At 37.3% G+C, this 18,918-nt stretch overlaps 2 protein-coding genes across 3 annotated transcripts in view; both read right to left on the bottom strand.

The window, feature by feature from the left end:
- ckap2l (cytoskeleton associated protein 2-like) overlaps window positions 1-2,149 on the bottom strand; it is a 13,050-nt gene extending 10,901 nt beyond the window's left edge. For both annotated transcript variants that reach the window (XM_032516267.1, XM_032516268.1), the window contains exons 1-3: window positions 1,943-2,149; window positions 364-430; window positions 213-267 (exon numbers count right to left, since the gene is read on the bottom strand). In XM_032516267.1, the coding sequence (XP_032372158.1) occupies window positions 213-267; window positions 364-430; window positions 1,943-1,982 (162 nt within the window). In that variant the 5' untranslated portion in view covers window positions 1,983-2,149. The remainder of the gene's footprint in view (window positions 1-212; window positions 268-363; window positions 431-1,942) is intronic.
- A 2,906-nt stretch (window positions 2,150-5,055) lies between these two features.
- LOC116689682 (interleukin-1 beta) lies at window positions 5,056-7,793 on the bottom strand. The gene is made up of 5 exons (XM_032516269.1): window positions 7,696-7,793; window positions 7,055-7,301; window positions 6,621-6,788; window positions 5,961-6,094; window positions 5,056-5,728 (listed from the first exon to the last, which is right to left on the bottom strand). The coding sequence occupies exons 2-5, from the start codon at window positions 7,272-7,274 to the stop codon at window positions 5,513-5,515; spliced, it is 738 nt and encodes a 245-aa protein (XP_032372160.1). The 5' UTR covers window positions 7,275-7,301; window positions 7,696-7,793; the 3' UTR covers window positions 5,056-5,512.
- Between the last annotated feature and the right edge of the window lie 11,125 nt (window positions 7,794-18,918).

Below are 18,918 nucleotides of genomic sequence, written 5' to 3'. Positions count from 1 at the left end.
AAAGACTCTTGGCTGGCTACAAGAAGCGTTTACAAGCTGTGATACTTGCCAAAGGGGTCAGTACAAAGTATTAACTCTGCAGGGTGCCCAAACTTTTGCAGCGATGCGTTGATTCATTTCAACACCCCTAGTTCTGGTATTCCCATGATGGTAAATATGCACCCTCAATAACATACACATAAACACAGACCCGTTTAAAAGGAAAGACCCACCTTTAGTGTAGACGTCACATGCTTCTTAACCTGGCAGTCGTCACGGAGGTATGGCCTGAGGATTCAAATTGAGTTAATTTATCCTATGTACAACAACATTTGATTAAACACATTGTTTATGAGTTGGTATGCAGAGAGTTATTGTTCTTACTTGGGGTTGGGCAGTTTCAGCTTTCCTTTTTGTGCCAAGTACTCCATCAACTTTTGCTTACGCAGCTCTGTGTCAGAAAAATCACACCGGAATTTAGCACTGGTAACTTTCCATCATATGTAATTGTAAATTCCATAATAATGATTCATACTTAGTCTTTGAACAAAAAATTATGTAAGCTTTATATCCAGCCACTGATGTATCACTTAACACAATGTGTCTGCAGCGCATACATCTACAGTGTAGATGCAGAGCTCTACTGCAAGATTTCGAATCTCTCTTTACGTTAACTAAACGAACAAGCACGTATGTTAATTACAGCCAATATTTGACTACAGTTCAGTTTAACTTATTGGATGGAGCAAATGAGGTCAGAAGCTTCTAATCTGCTAAACTGTGACGAACAGAATAGAGGAAATGATGTTTATCCAAATGTAACAACACCCGTTGAGTCACCTTAACTGACACTTAACTTTCACCAACCATCCAGAAAAAGATATCTAGCTGATTTAGGTGACTTCTGAATATTTGTGTAGATGATTACACAGACACATGCTGCCATCTGGCTGCAGGTTAGGGATACTTGTGTACTGATGCAGAAAATCTAAATTAAATCTTAAACAATTAGTTAATTAGGTCCCAAAGCGCCCCCCGAGTTCAACAAAAGTTTGGATTAATGTGCATAAAGAAGCCAAGAAAAGATGGAAAAATTTCTAGAGGCATCAAATGACAGATTAGACATTTGTATAATATGTCACAAAATTAGATTTTATTTCCATCATTTAAACTTTCAAGATAACAGAAAACAAAAAAAGTCGTTTGCAAAAGTTTGGGCACCCTGCAGAGTTTCTAGAATGCGTTTGTATCATTTTAGCAGCAAACTTTTGAACCCTACTGTATGTACAACATACAACTTCAGCATAAGAGGAATGTAGTACAATATGGATGTAAAAGTAGTTATAAATAGCCTATGTGACTATAAAAATTTGTTTTTGGTTAAAATAAACAAATAATCGTGATAATGAAGCGTGATCTCAATATTGATCAAAATAATCATGATTATCATTTTGGCCATAATCGTACCCTACACATCTTGATGCAATACAGTTAACATTAGCCTAGATTCTATAATCATAGGCCTAGCTACTTATGCGTAGCTACTTATAAAAAAAAAAGACACTATTGATGTTGTTAGCCTATTACGGATTGCATAGAAAAGGAGATTTCCCCCCGTTGTCTAAAGCCATTGTTGCCAAGCCTTTACAAAATACAGTTGATCACTGATGGTTGAGATCATCTGTGCTATATAGGCCTTTTTTACACTTTTTGACCATGGTTTTGTGTACACATGAAGCCTCGAGAAATGAACCCTTTTGTGAACAAATTCGTTGGAAAACGTCAATGCTTTAAGTTCATGAAGCTTCATCTTGCCATCACTAACCACAACGTCAACACTTGCTAATGCTAACTGATATCATGGGTTAGCGTAAACATTAGCTTAGCTAGCTAGCTACGTTATCCCAGGCTTACTAATTCCGCTAGCAAGATAGTTCATGTGCAATTTAACAAGCTCGCTAACCTTTTCTGGAAAGTATCGTTACGGTCTCTGCTTCTTCCATATCTATCAGACTTCAATGTCTTCTCTCGACTTTGTTCAGATTAGTTATTAAAATGACTCGTTGGACTTGTTGTGGTGCATTAAGAGACGTTAAAGTAACGTTAGCTCAATAACAACTGAGCTTGCCTCGCGATCCCATCCGGGTTTGAAATTGCCGGGAGTGAACGCCTCCTATTCTCTGATTGGGCGATTTGAAATTTTGAAATAGTAGCACGCGTGCCCCAAAACTCTGCGCTGATTGGAGCAGAGAATGTAAACAAGTACAACCGTGGTAGAAGCAAAGACTGCATACAGTCTATGGGTAGAAGCATCTATAGACTGTGTCAATGGGTAGAAGAAGTGCTCAGTTCAGATCATGAATTTTGGATATTCAATATATATTGGCTGAGATATTTTAAAGTACCAATACCACAGTATGCTGTGTTACAAGCAATTTTCTTGCATGCAAAATGTTACAAAATGAATGAAATGTTATGAAAGTACTAGCACACAAATATACTCAAAGTAGGCCTACCAAAACTAAAAGTATGAATCTTGCAGAATGGCCCGTAATCACTTTAATTTTGCAAATGGTTAATTCAAATTACTTAACATACTGCTGGGTTGGTTGTGAACTTCCCCTATAAATACCGTTTTTATCTTAGTCCATAAAAATACTTCCTTTTTTATGATTGTATTTGTAATTAGTTACTTAGCATATTCAGATTAAAATTATGAATAATAATAATGGGCCAAAATGTTATCAGAATACACCATAGAAAATCTGCCAAGAATTATTGGATGAAAAAGAATAACAAAATGCACTTATGCCAAATAAAACATCCCATTAATTTTATTTGTTTTCATTTTATCCAGCATCCAAATACTCGGGTCATATTTAGGGGTATTAACCCCGTACCCCCCTTCTAGCCCCGCCCTTTTTAGTTACATCAAATGTCACAAAGTTACAAAATGTGACAACTTTCCCCAAGCAAAATGTTGGTTGCATTTATATTTTTTTCTTAAAATTTGAGTCTTGGGAAAGAAAGACGGACCGAGGCATGCCTGTCAACCCATACACACACAAATGTTGTATTAAAAAGGAACTTAAATGTTGAATGAAAGTTTCAATATTAAGTTTTTGTTATAATCCTAATTTCATGATGTTACATTTCACCCCAGGGTATGGTGCAACTAAACCAGACTATGGGGTAAATTGTAACACTTTCCTCCTACTGTTTGAGAGTAAACCACGCATTTTTTCATTAGGTGGCCGAGATAACAGCTCCACCATTTAATAGCAGACAAGTTTGTATCACTTTGAACACGCTGGATATAAAGAGCTCCAAGATACAGTCAGAAATGTCAAAAAACTACCCCAGGACTCCTCTAAAGTGTAAGTATGTCAAAATTGTACTTAAGTACAGAATTAACTAGGCCAAATGTATTGTTACTTTCCACCAATCAATTCGTTTTTATTACATGAAATCGTTCAAGGTACAAATCCAGTGAACTGTTATTCCATCAGCTCTTTCAGCTTGTGCATGATTCATCTTAAAGCAGAATGTGGCCATCAGATTGCCACACAGAAACACAAATGGCAGGTTGTAAAGTATATTATTGTATACACATTTCCTAATTATAATAATATACATACAGTTGGCTGATAAATTGCACATTTCTTAAGATTGTACCCCCTGGACTAAAACGCAGAAACCTGGGAAGCTCAAACCCACCCAGTTACTCAAACGTACCCTGGTTTGTTTCTGGGTCTTGGAGGGGAGTATGGACACAAATAAGTATGGAAGCAAATGAGAGACATGAGTCTTTGAATTTTGTTCTGAATTCACTTCTGTGAAATTTAAATTGGAAAATTCTTGGTTTCCATTTTAAAAATCTGAATTCCGATACATATTTTTCAATGGTCACAAATTCAGATATAAAAAAATAATTAATTAGTAGAATTTCCGATAAAATAGATTCAAGTTGATCCAATTTGAAAATTTAGATTGAAAAATTTCATAATCAGTCATATTCGATTGCTGAAATTCAGATAAAAAAATTCAAGTTATGTGTAAATGTTCACACAGTAACATCCGGCCCACCCGGGCTAGGAGAAGCATTTGAGCCTGCATTCAATCGAACCGACGTCTGGCCTATCAGAACGCGGACTGTCTGTCATGTGACCCAAGATCTTGGTCAGCACGCATATTGAAGCTGTGAACCGCTGTTAGTATGGCTGCCTGGGGAAACAACGGTGCTCCGGTAAATTTGCTGATTATGTACAACCACACTCAGGGCTCGACAGAAGTGTATTGTAGCTAAATATGTTTGGAACACATAGCTACGGCTTGTGTGGCTCGTGTCTCTGTGTAGGTAGCTAAGTCTGCAGGACAACACGCTATAGCTAGCCAGCTGACGTTAGAGCTCAACGGTGACGTTTCTAAAAACAAGTGTAAGCCTGCTTCAAGATGAATTGTGACAATAAAACAGCCGTCTATGCAGATTACCTATACTGACCACACCGTAAACTGGTCAATGATCCCACCTAAAACGCTTTTCAGAGTAGGATAAAGTTACATCTTGGAGTGAATAACTTTAGGGAATTGGTTAGATAAATCATAGTAATTAATAAGTTCAAAGTTGGGCATTTTTCTGTGTGAATTTTAAGTGATTTAGCTACTACTACTACTACTACTACTACTACTACTACCACTACTACTACTACTACTAAATTTGTGACCATCGAAAAATATTTATCCAATTTCTGATTTTTAAAATGGAAACCAAGAATTTTCAAATTTAAATTTTAAAGAGGTGAATTCAGAACAAATAAATTCAGATATATGGTTCCTCAAGTAAAATCATTTCAAAAATTAAATAATTATAAATTTTTTACAAGTATTCAGTGGCTGTTCAAATTCAAAGACTTATGTCTCTTATTTGCTTCCATAGGGGAGTACTACAGTACTACAACTCAAAATCTGCCTAGAATCGGGCTAGAGCTAATGTCTTTTGTGTCCCTTATCCCTTTTGAGTTTGAGTTCCGTCATTTACCAAACCCTGAGTGAACATACAAAACACAAATCCAAATAAGTTCTTATAAAGCTTTATTAAATAATTGAATGTGCACAATTTAAATAGTTGTTAACTAGATTTACAAATAAATAAACATATTAAAATGGTGCATACATATATAAATACATTAATAGATAAAAGCATTAACAGTGACTCCTGTCATTTAGCTCAATAAATACACAGAGTGGTCACCAGTTAGCACAATAATGCTTCTGGTGAAACTTGACTTATGTCAATACACTAAGCATTTCACTTTCTGTACTTGGTACATACAGTATATAGACGCTCTGTAATACCTGCAGAATTCTAGTGGACAAGTTGTGCTATTGTAAAAAACAAAAACTTACATGTTGCATTTTTGAATGAAATTAGCAGAAGTGCAGTATATTCAATATCAATACCCACATTTTCTTCTTATCAAGGTCTAACTTGACCCCCAGATACACATTCCACGTTGGGTGTGTTTGGCAGGTGTTAAATCTGACGGATGTTGAAGGTTCGGTGGCGATTGGCGGATTCCAAGCACATTTCCACTGGCTTGTTGTTTTGCACTGCTGTGCTGATGTACCAGTTAGGGAAGGCAACAGACATGAGCGTGCTGATGTTCACCCCGGTGGTCTGTTTGTAGAAGAGAAATCGCATCATGTCGCTGTCCGAGCTGATACTCGACAAACGGTCTGGCTTCATATCCTGAGGTGTGAGAAGATCAAAGGTCAGAAGGTATGATCATCATCACACTGGACAAAATGACTAGCTCATAACATAAGTAAATTCATCTATAAATGTGCAGTGTCTCTTTCAGATGATGAGGATTTAAATGACCAGGCAGATGTAATAAGTCTACTTGGTCACTCCTGTTGCACTATTACCCTGTACTAGTATTACAAAGTGTGGGATCTGCGTAATGAGTCATGAGTTTTACCTCAAGATGCAAGGTTGGTTCGGCCCCATCCTTGCGGCACGACAGGTAAAGATTTGGTGATTCCTTAATGGCCAGAGCCACAGTTCTGCCCACGGTGGATGTAGGGTGCAAGTAGGTCGACATGTTGAGGTGAACTGAGGAGAGAACAGAGTATACAGAATCATTTCAATGAGAGCTGATGATCAGACGAATGCTACGTTCTGTGCATTTTAATAAAGGCATGTCTGAATATGTACAACAGGAAAGGAAGGCATCAGACAGGTTTGGCATGAACGTTGTCATATACATTAGGATTCAATATCATCAGTTATACCAGAGCAGGGATGATGCTCCTTAATACTTTTATTACATGGGACATTGTAAGTTACTATCTTTGTTTGACAGCTATAGTTAATAGTTACTTTTCTAATACATATTTTACAATAAAAAAGCATACAATACGGTTTTAAAATATATCTGTAGCACTTAAAATGAAACCTGTAGTTTTCATGTTCAAGTAATGCAGTAGTGGAGGAAATACTATAAAATATCACCTTTAAACAGCTTCAGTTGAATTATTACTGAGCTAAAACAAACCTTTTACCCTTTAAATTTCAATTATCCACCATGACCCACGGAATGATTTTCTAACCATCTAATCTAACTCTCACACTGAATTACCTTTCGTGGTGTCAGCACCTCCCTGCAGCGTCACTGCGTGGAGCTCCATGCTGTTTGGGACTAGAACTAAGCTCCTCTTCTCGCTGTCAGTCACGCTGCACGTGTACTCGTCCGTCCTGTTGATCTGATATGATGATGGAGTTGACTCACACAGGCACACAATTTTCTCTGAGGGAAAAAGAGGCACAACTCATTAGTTTTGTTGTGATTTTTATCTTCATCATAAGGAACCAGCAGACATGGCAACAACAGCCATAGACTGTTTAGCAACAACTCAACGGATATAAAGGGCCCTTTTAAACCAAAAGTTACACAGATCAGTTACAGTAAAGTGTATGATGTGCTACTTTACAGTAAAAGGTGAAACAAAACTAACAGCACAGCAAGTGCTTTTTATGTGATAGTGTTGAAATAAAGTATGCAAGTGGGATTACCTTCCACTAAGTTCTCCAGCATGATGTTGAGCAGGTTTTCGTCTGTGAATTCGGTGCTCAGCACTGAAGTTGAGCTGCTGCCCTTGAACCTCTCCATGGCGACGATGAGGTTGACCACACGCCTCATTGTCAGTGGATGATGGGAAATCTCAAAGTCCAGTCCCTTGGGCAACTTGGGGCTCCACATGTCGCTCACGTTGCATGTCATTTTGGATTCCATCGTTTTCTGAATAAAAAAGAAAGAGATCTCCAGTGTCACTAAATAACAAAACATTTAGGAACACACAGCTGGATTTATTTTTCATTATAAATGATCATTTACCCTTTTGCTCTCTTTTGTAAATGCTACAGTACATATCTATTTGCTGCTGCAGTGATTTATAACTCACTACTGTATCAACACGATAAGGCCCTTATACTGTCACAATGAATGAGATGGAGTTAAAAAAAAACACATAAGGCTGACATATTGTAGATGCAGTGCAGAGATTTACATCTGACAGGAACAGAATGATCCTTCTAGCAGTTTGTACCGACAGAAGGCAGCAGAGTATGTAACAGTAACAAAACTATCAGAGTAAGCAAAGCAAAGATACTGCTTCAAATCTGCTCCAGAGTCAGACTTAGAAAAGTCAATTTACCTGTTAAGGTCAGTAGATTAGAAGTTGTTTTTAGGTGCTTGGTTAAGATCCCAGCAGCTGTCCTGTTGTCAGCGTTGCTCTGCCTGCCTGTGCTGACCTGCAGGGCTTTTATACCCATGCTTTTGTTACAGACAGGAAGTGGGATGGTCTTAGTTTCTGTAGTCACTGTAATTTACGGTGATGAAATACTGTACTTACACACTGCTGGCATGCAGACAGCAATCCCACACGTACACACACACACACACACACACACACACACACACACACACACACACACACACACACACACACACACACACACACACACACATACACAGTGTTGCACATACTGTTTAGGAATGAGAGATCAGATTTGCAGTGACTATAATAGAATGTGTTTTTTTTTTTAAAGAACATGTTCATGTTGGAATCCCCAAAAAACACAAAACATTTCATTTGAGACTATCTTCATGAAAGTAAGCTTGTTTCAGTAAGTTGTCTAAGAAAAGAAAGACATTGTTGGGTTTTCTCACAAACAAATTCAACGTTAGATTTCAAACACACAGTTTTCAGTCAATGATTGTATTCAGGTTTCAAGATGTTTGTAGGTGTCTTGTGTGATCTGTATCACAGATTCATCACAATAAGATGAAGGTGAAGAAACGTCTGATGATACCATGACACAAAGTCTCTGACTGCAGCATTATGACCCTGTTCCTGCTCCACGACAGATAAGGTCTGACTATCTCTGGGTCATCAGCAAGTTTTACAATGGGCTGTCTCATGCACCTTAAGGTTATACTTATCGTTCTATGTTTTATCCAAGCAGTTTGCACTCAGCACCGCTGCAGTCATATGTTTATCTTTGTTAAGCTTGCTCTCTTTGTTTTAGCTGAATGTCTATTAGTGTGTGTATACGTTGAGAGCTACCAGTGAAATTGCTTTTTTATGTGCATACACATGCACATACTTAAAGGTGATTCAGATTTTTTAGACTACTGTCTGGCCAAATAATATTTAAAGTTATAAGAAACAAGTTTTTTTTTTTTTTTTTTTTAAACATTTGGCTGTGTAGCCTTGCAAGCTGATAATTGTTTAAACAATATCAGGGAATCATCTTCCACCAATCTACTGACCCTGCATTAGATATTTAAACTGTAAAGGGTCTAAAAATACCAACAATAATATCTTGTTAAAAATGCATTTTGATTAGTCACAACTGGGTAAAAGTGTTTTCATCCCTAGGAGATACCACAAAATACACATATCCTTCTTTAAATATGTAACATTTCATCATATGAAATGCTAAATATTCTCATCTGCTATGACCTAATTTCTTTCACGTCTCTGAGCAGGTGCTCTGGGGTTTTGAGGTTGCTTTGATGTGAGAAAAAAATTCCAGCAGCTATAGTAAACTAGAGTTGCATAACAGCGGCTGAATCTGATATTTCTTCACTTGTTAGCTGTGATGCAGGAAGAAGCTGCATCATCAGGTCTGGATTCAACCTGATTGAATTAAACAAAACACAATGACTAAGCACAACAGTAGCCCATAAGCATGTGTATATTTGCAAAGTATCTTTTAAGTGTGTCGGAACTCACTCTGCCCATACAGAGACAAAGAGATACCTCAGAAGGTGAATAGGCTTACACAAACAAGAAAGAACACGTTTGGCAGATGTTGTTACCTTTTGACAGCAGGCTTCCTGTTTTACCTCTTTTTCCAGTCTTTGAACTAAACTAAATGGGCGAAATCAATTTCTGATCTGCTGCTACAAACTATAACCATAAAACTCAGATAAAAAAAAAAAATTGAGACTTACTTCTCTGTTTGCCACTTCTTGTTATTGCATCAAACGTGGGGCTATTTTTACTCATATCTTTTACTACACTGTAACCACGTATCTTTCTATCTCTTCGGAATATTTGTTCCATTTTAGCTTATTTGAGTCTACTATTTCTTTTTATTCTTTTCAAAAATCTTGTATTCCTTGTGTATCTTTTTCATGTTATCTTATTGATTGTAATGTTTCATTTAAAACACTTGTTGAACTGCCTTGTTGAAAATATATACCTACAAATAAACCCCCTGTGTATAGATGGATACTTTATTTGTCATTCTCACAACACAGGAGGATGAGGAGAAAAAAATAAAAACTCAGGTCTACTACAATAATACTACTATAGTGATTAATATGTAGATAAAAACATGTTTTCATAAGCCCTATTCTACTAAAAACAATTATATAGAAAAATAAAATAAATAACAATAGGTAGGGTGTGCTTAAACTACAGTGACATGTCATTGCCCTTCCTCGGTGTGAATCACTCTCCTTTAATTGCTGCTGACTAATGCTTTCTCTCCATTAGGAAATTCAGTTTTTTTCAGTGTTCAGGAACACTTTCACATCCCATTGACAGTTATCTTTTACATTAAACTGGAGGAAGTGACCAAACATAGAAATGCCATAATGGAGTTGCTGACATTTTATAATATATGAAGTTTTACTGCTGTGGGAAACAGCCGTTAAAAGCTAAAACAGTCAGCTCTGATAGAACTTGTTAATTGGGTTTCATATCATCTTAGACGGAAACAGGCCCCGATCCAGAATCCATTTTAATTTGAGCAGAAACATGAAGTCACTCTTGAGGAAACTCTGAATTACAAATGAAAATTTGGCCTAAATGATACAATTAAAGAGGAAACACAATGATATTATTAGGCTATAGCATGCCAGACAATTTCAATTGGTTTCAGAGGCGCATCTTTGTACATGTGTTCTTTTTACGGGGGATGTATGGGGTTGGTGAATGACAGCATGTGTTGCCATTTCTTCTTTGTGGCCTGCATTCATATAAGCTGCTGCACAAACTGGCAACCCTCTGTTTTATCTGGCAACCTGCTTGCTTTCCTGCACGCTGTCTGATCGCCGGCCAGCGGGGCATGATGTTGACCTGGGAGCGCGGTTTAAAACACCGCATGAACTCCTGAACAGTAGCACGAACAGAGGTTTGGATTGTAGTTTTTGATGCTGGCAACAGCTGCGCAGCTCCGGGGTTCACTAGGTTGATGTGTGAATGATACAAGATGTGTTCTTTTAACAGTGATAAAAACTCAAAGTAAATAACAGATAGGCTAGTATAACCTTACAGTACATTAACACATTAAATCTTCAGAACAATATGTATTTACCATAGAAAAAGTTCTCTCAGGTCCAATTCTGCGGCTGGTTCAGATGTATTTTATTCACTGTGCTGTGGAGACAGAAGTTCTCAAGAAGAGGTAATATTCTCTCTGACCTGAAGGAAATTCTGGCCAGGGTTTTTATACAAGGGTACAGGAAACAGAATAAACCAGAGGCTGAGAAGACATTTACGTTTGTCAGAGTAGATTTGCATAGGCTCAATACTGTCTGCTCCAACTTATCAAAAGTGCTTTGATTAGTTATGGTGTGAGTCTCTGTTGGAGCCAACCTAACCTGGACTCTAAAAAAAACTCAGTGGCCATAGTGAAATGTTTTATCTTAACACAAAGCTAGAGAAAAGGCAGATAGACGTAATTAAATCAGGAAACACTGAAAGTTTTTTTGATCAGGTAAGAGAGCATGTACTTACTAAGTGAACAAAAAAGAGAAAATTAAGATGAGACAAAAGCTATTAGGTAATTCATTTTTTCAACAAAACAAAGAAGGGAACTACGCCCAATTTTACTACTCTACTATCAAGCTACAGTGTGCAGTTTCTGTCGCCCTTATGAAGAATTCTAAGTAATGACAACACCACTGTTGTTGGATCCACATGATACAAGCTTTCCATAATCCGGCACGTGCCCCCATCCTTTCTCCACGCAATTGCTAGTAACAAAGGAGGACACGAAGGATTAAAAACACGGTGGAGGTCATTATCTTCACTCGAGTTTCTGCGCGGGAAAGTCGCCTGACGACAACTATTTCCAAACACATCCATGCTGAGAAATGCAGAGAGAGTTGTTGGCTTGAATGTAACAGACTTTCATTAATATAAAAAAAGTTACGCACTAAAGCTTTCAAGCAGCAATGACCTGCGGTATCAATTTTTTCAAATTTTTGATGGGCAAAGTTAATAATATCTAAATTTGGTCATCCAAAATGTCTCACTTCAGCATGAAGGAGTTCCTCTTTGTTTTGTGACTTGGCTTTACATCACACAAAGTCCTTCAGGGAATGACAGAACAATGAATTTGTGTTCAAATTAGACAACGTACATGTGCATGTGTTCTTTTTAGTAGTAAAGGACAAACATACGCTACTACTGTATGGTTAGAAAGTACAGTAACACTCAAATCTTCTGAACAGGGTAAATGTGTGCCTATGTTTGTGTAACCTGCTTCATCCAGTGCAGTGTTTGCAATATGTGTTTGCAACGTATGTACAAATTAGGGAACTATGTGTAATTTTGCTACTTTCCAGCAGCACTTCCATTTACGGCAATGACCTGCGGTATCACTTTGCTCATACGGTTGATGTAGGCATAGATGTTGCAGACATCTCTGGTTAAACTGAGTAGTTCAAAATGTCTCACTTCAATGACTTCCTCTTTATAGGAACAGTCCACTTCTAAACAGTTCTACTAGCCACTCTCCCCCAAAACCAGTTTTGACCATTTGTTATTATAACACAGCCATCTAACCACCAGTATGCGGAAAAAGGGAAAAGACCCTGCCCTAAAGTAGGAGCTGAGAGAGTTACAGTAACTGTGACCAGAGGAACTTAATAATCCCCAAATTGGTCCAGTCGGAACATAAGAAAAATGGGTTCTAGGAACGTTATGTTCTAGGAACTGCAAAAATGCCTCCGGTCGGAAAGCAGCTTTAGTTCAGTGGCTTGGCTTTATGTCGCACGAGTCCTTAAGGGCATGCCAAATTTAGTTCAGATCAGGCGGCCCACAATAATTAGCCTCATGTTTGTGCATGTGTTCTTATTCTGTATACTCAGATGCTCATTCCGTTCTACTTATTGGTCCCCCCTTTTTGGAAATACTTTGAACCTTCTTACTGTACAGTTTTTATACACAAATGTCCCTGAATAGACTAAAGTTTGAACAGTACAATCTAACTCAGAGATCGTCAATTTTCTTTCAGCTAAGGCCTCCTTACAAGATAGAGAATGCACCTACGACCCCTCATGTATGTCCCTTGGATTAATACACCATATATTCTAACACCTTTCTAGAAAGATATTAGACATGTATTCAGAACTTAAAATATTATTCGTTCAACTATGAAACCGCTTGTAAAATAATCAAATAAAATAAAAACTATATTATGAACATTTAAATAATAATCTGGACACCTTAGAGTTTAAATTCCTACCTAGATAATGTTCAAACCCAACAAATCTAACCCTCTTAGAATCTGCAAATACTGTATGTTTGATACATACACACTTATTGTGGCTAATATTCCATGTCATATTGTGGGGGGTTTTGTCAAGAGGACAAAGTAGACAGAATAAGAACACATGCACAAATATGAGCCTTATAATTAGGGTTGCCTGATCTGAACCAAATTGAACTGGTCTGTCCACCCCTAGAACTTCAAGTGACGTGATGCCAAGCCACAGAACAAAGAGGAAGTCATTGACACAAGCCAGACATTTTGAATTACTCAATTTTTTAAGATCTAATAATCCAATAATACAACACATTCTGATGACTAATGAGTACTTTACCAAATTCATGTACATTTCACTGGTACAACTTCTACTGAAAGTAAAAGTATAAATTCAGGAATATTTTTACACAGACTTATTGCTACTTGATCTAGACATCTTTTCAGTCATCTGTGACTACATTAATGTTCGTTTTGGGGTAACTGTAAGGAGATCTGTCACAGTAAAACCTTTGGCATTCTATGGCTCGAAACAAACGTCGGTGTGTGTGACTGGAGGGCGTTTTGGTTTCCTGGTACACTAAATCCTCTGCTGAGCCCTTTCAGGGAGTTGGTGGATGTAATTGAATGCAAAAAGAACACTATGATGACATGTCCAATCAACGAACCCCAAGATGAAAACCTTCTCTGTCTTCCAATAGCAGGTTTCTACATTGTACTCCCCATAGATACATAAACAAAAGGAAGTATCCCATCCAGTGTAATAATTACTAATTTGTTATGTCAATTTTTTTTCCCTTGCTGTATCACTTGTTGATGACTCGCTAACATCCTGCAAAACCAGTGTGACAAGCAAATTTCCCAGTGATGTAACAGGAGCAGGAGGTCTGGGATTTCTCAAGTGCAAAATCCAAACCACTTCCTAAAACGGCTGTAATCTCACTTCCTCACCCACACCTAGTTCATGTGTGTGCTACCAACCTGCCATACTGGCAGCTTTAACAATGAGGAGACATTTCATCAGCGTGTGTCTTCAATGTTACTGTTTGTATGATAGAAAAGCAGTTAATGTTATCGGGTTTGACATGGTGCTCTTTGGATGTTTTTTTTACATAGGCCTTAGTTGTCCCCTAATACCATATCTGAAGTCTCTTTCCCAAAATTCAGCCTTGAGTGCAGAATTACAGCCACTAGAGCCAGTCCCACAATGAGCTTGACCAACTGCCGCTTTGCATGTTTGAAAGCCATGATGTCTCTTTCTCATGGGTGGGCCAAATTCTCTAGGCAGGCAAAGCAGAGAAAGGGGAGGGAACCTTGCCCCTTATGACCTCATAAGGAGCAAGATTCCAGATCGGCCCATCTGAGCTTTCATTTTCACAAAGGCAGAGCAGGATACCCAGGGCTCGGTTTACACCTATCACCATTTCTAGCCACTGGGGGACCATAGGCAGGCTGGAGGGAACGCATATTAATGTTAAAAAAACCTCATGAAGTGAAATGTTCATGCAATGGGACCTTTAGAAGATGAGATCAAAGATAAAAGCATCCCAAAAATGACTGAAACCCTCATACAGTCGTATGAGTCTGGTACGCTGCTACACTACACTGCTGGCCTTGTGATTCTGTCTTTAATTGCTCATACATATTTTCTATTTTTACTTGTAATCTTATTTTAGTTTTCTTTTTTTCATTTTTCTATTTATCTGTAGGTCTACTTATTTCTGTCCTTATGATCCTGCAACAACTGAATTTCCCTTCTGAGGATTATTAAAGACTAAAATTAATAAAAGTCTAATAATAAACGTTTTACCTTTCTTTCATCCTCAAATCAGCTGAAAAGTGACAACAAGTGTCTCGGAACATAAAGAAAAGTCTAAAAAGTGTCCTGAGAGGAAATCAAATCCATCACAAAGGTCCATAGAGAAATATATCTCAGCTTTATTAATAACTTTCTTCATCTTCAAAACTCATTAAGACAGAAATTATAAAACAGTATTTACACCTTGTTTCTCGGTTTGTTTTTAACTTACAGCATTCCAAAGAGAATGAGGGACAATGAGTTTCCCCTCCCCCCCACACTCTACTCGCTCCTTTCTCTCTGTTCCCAAGTTAAAGTAATGACAAAAGGCTTCGGATGTAAAAAAATAAAATAAAAATAAAAATAAAATAAACAAAGATTTACAGGCATTCGCGCTATGAACTGAGAGTACGATTTGAAAACAGGTGAGGGAGAATATCTACAAAAGGAACCTTCCTTTGAAATGGGAGTTTTTGTGTGCGTGTGTGTGTGTGTGTGTGTGTATAATTCAGGAATTAACACATACAAACATCATTAAAGGTGAGTCAGTGAGCTCATTTCAGAAGCTTTTTGCATCTGGTGAGACATGACAACTAAAAAAGGAAGAAAAAAAGAAGCTTTGTCATGTTTAGGAGTCAGCGTAGATGAAGATGATTATGACATCTCGGTCAGAAACGGTATTGCAAAAGAAGCCGAGCTGAACTTTTGCAATTTTGTGGCTTTTTTTTGAGGAAAATACTGCGTTCCTTGCTAAAGTGCTTTTATTTTTAAATCACAAAAGAGTCCAGACTGTTCCCACTTCCTTCAATCACCAAAAATGGAAAACAAGAAATGTGGAGTTTTTGTATTAAATATATAAACAAAAAAATTTCTCAGAAGCAGAGATGCTCTTTGCAGAGGAAACCCCATTGGTTGAGCGAAACATCAGCAGCTGCCAAAATTAACCACTATAGCTCGATACTCCCCGGGCTTTATGTAAGATGATAATAACAATGATAATAATAATGATGATTCTTTATTCAATATTTAAAGAACAATATATCTCATTATTCTTGTCCAGTGCCAGCCCCGTTTGTGAACTCAGCACTCCGTACGTTTCTCAGGGATTGAGTCACAGAGTGTTTGCACAAGCCTGAGAGGAAACGTTTTTATTACCTGTTATTAAGCAGCAGGCTGCGTCGTCAGAGGTATTTTTACGACCTCACAGACGGGCTGGAAATTATGCAATGTTTTCTTGAGTAGAAACTCATCTTTAAATCTGATATTTGCACTGCACTGCTGGCCACAAGCCACAGCCTCCCGTCGCGAGGGGAAACGTTTAAACTCTGATATGGTCCTTGGTAAACATTATCTGGAAGACTCCGGTGACTACGTACGAGATAACAGAAATACATTTTAAGATTGAATTTAACAGATTTAAATCGGGTTAACAGATTAAAACTATTTCCCTGTAAGATGTGTGTGGGGATAGATATGTGAGCGAATCACAGAATAATAGAGTCACGAATGTGACTATAGCCGTTAGCATGCTGTCGAAGTCTCATGGGAGCTGTAGTTTTTGAATGCTTACAATCCAGGTCAGTAGATACCAATTTGTCATTATGAACATATGAATATTATGGACATTAAACCCTGGAGAAATTTGCTGGTTTTCAAAAAAAAAAAAAAAAAATCATGAGAAAATAAACTGAGGTACAAGGACTTCAGCTCTGGACGTTAGCGAGCTAGCTTAGCTTTTTATTACAAATTCAAACCAGCTCATACTACTGTACCTAAACTACCGTAACCCTCTAAACAACAATGTGAGCCAATAGTTGACTATTTTTAATTGTTGTAAATTTTACATTGATAATCATAAAACATCTATACATAGCTACTTCTATAGAAGAGAATAGAATATACAAAATGTATAAAAGCGCATAAAAAGGGTGATTTTAGTTTTAACTCTAATTTATATTTAACCTAGAATGCCATCATTTATCTCCCTTGCTGGTAAGCTATGTTTGGCTGTATCCTTGGCTTCACCCACTGAAGTTTTACTCAACCAATAATATTACTAAAAATCCAATCTGCTGTGATTTTAGGGTTGTGGAACTCCACATTGAAATGTGATTAGTGTAATTGCGTACATTTTCCAGTCAAAATAAATAAATTGGACAGTACCACAGTGTATTTAGGCCCCAGGTAAACTGGACACCAGACTCAAACTAAAGTGTTTTTTAACTGGCCGTGACTTTAACAAAGTAATGTCCGAGTTAACTGACAAAGCATCCAGTTCAGCTCAAATAAGTGAGTCTTGTGTTTAAATCGTTTGCATCCTGTTAACAAGAGAAAACATCAGAACAGCTCAGACCCACAATGCATCAGTACATAAACAAACCGGTCTCATTATTCTTTAGATGATCACCACTCATGTCTTTGGCAGAAAACGGTCTTACACTCAAACCCATTAAATCAATTATCCATTACTTATTTAGCAAACTGTCTGCTTGCTTCAAAATCTATTTTCATTTTTTAGCTAAAATGTTTATATCTGGGTTTTGGAAACCTTCAAAATATTTAATTTAATTAATATTTAATTTGAATGTGCAAAACCCAAAAAACCTACTGACTCAAAAGTACAGCAAGTTACTTTTCTTGGTCTTTTCAAAAAAAAAAAAAAAAAAATTGTGACATTTAAGCTTTCCCAAAGTAGGAAAACCTGAAAATAGTCATTCATATTCATTTGAAAACATCATTTTTTGTCAAGCTTTCCCTTTCAGATCCACACTGAAAATAGAAATACAAATGTTTCATAATTCCTCCTTTAGGACAGGAGGAGTCCTGTTTCGGTTTGAGAATGAATTATATTTTCTGCGGAACAGCGAACAAATAACAAGATGACCACATATTTCAGTACGACCACAACAGTGCTTCAGCAGTTTTCCTTCCACAAAATTTCACACCATTTGATCCTTGACAGAAGTGGAATTTATGGATCTGAAAACTGTTAAATTAAGAATCTGATGCTGTTCATTTTAAGAAACGCAGCAACATTAAAGAAAAATAAATCCCCCCCCTTCACAAACTCAGAAATCTTCAGTTTGTGATGATCTGTGTTTAAAATTAATTATAGTTTTTTTGTATGCTTATTTCCCTTCAGCGTGCATCGTCTATCCCTATTCCTGATGTCCTACATTTCCCAGAGTCCCATTTCACAACATTTAGGAGAGGAGATGAGAACTCGGATTCACCTGTGATTTTTATGTATTAAGTGTAAGGGAAAACAAACGTAGTGGCACTGAAAGCAGAGCAGCAAAGATGAGAGAAAAAAGTGACAGTGGTGCTTACTATACTTTGCATTCTGGTATATGTAGTTGGAAATCAATCTCTACCAATAACGTCTCGTTGTGTGAACGCCGAACACCTTTGCAGGAATAACAAGACTACAAAGCAGTCCTTTCTCTTTGGATTTAAAAACATTAAATTAAATGAATGATTAACTTTTCATGTTGTTTATCACCCAAAAATATCCATGAAACATGACTGTGGTTCTGCTAGAAATCAAAGAATAATCTGTCACAAAAAAAAAAAAAAGTTTTAGAACCGATATTTCCTTTAAAATCGCCTCAGAAGGTACAGTAAAATACATCTGGAGTGTGTGCAGTTCTGTGAACTACACGCATTGTGATAATCATAAAATATACAACATTGTTTCCCATGAAGCTGGCAAAAAGCGGCCAATGTCGGTGCTGAACAGGGTGTTTGTACGGTGGCCGACAGGGGCCAAACACACTGCAACTTAATGAAAAACACGCAAATAGACAACACAAGTAAATTAGGAAAACAAAAACATCTTCATTAATTTGACAACACATGCACAGCACTTAGAAAACAGGCTGCAAATACACACAACACAACTAAATACACAAACTACAAATACAGAAACAATTGCAAAAAGAAAAGCACACAATCTCTGAAAACAAATGCAAGAAAAAAACGCTGCCTCACGATTACACAACGTAAATTCTCCTGGCTTCTAGCCTGGAGAATTTAACTGAGTGAGAGAGAGAGAGAGAGAGAGAGAGAGAGAGAG

This window comes from Etheostoma spectabile, chromosome 5 (assembly GCF_008692095.1).
Source record: "Etheostoma spectabile isolate EspeVRDwgs_2016 chromosome 5, UIUC_Espe_1.0, whole genome shotgun sequence".
In the NCBI taxonomy this organism is placed as follows: Eukaryota; Metazoa; Chordata; class Actinopteri; order Perciformes; family Percidae; genus Etheostoma; species Etheostoma spectabile.
The sequence above is the reverse complement of the archived record's forward strand: the minus strand, read 5'-3'. Positions and strand labels throughout refer to the sequence as shown.

Excerpts from the sequence above, each read along its gene's own strand:
- LOC116689682 (XM_032516269.1), bottom strand. The coding sequence starts at position 7,274 with ATGGAATCCAAAATGACATGCAACGTGAGCGACATGTGGAGCCCCAAG. Across the intron at positions 6,789-7,054 it reads GCTGGAGAACTTAGTGGAAG|AGAAAATTGTGTGCCTGTGT; the intron begins GTAATCCCACTT and ends TTTTTCCCTCAG. Across the intron at positions 6,095-6,620 it reads AGGTGCTGACACCACGAAAG|TTCACCTCAACATGTCGACC; the intron begins GTAATTCAGTGT and ends TTCTCTCCTCAG.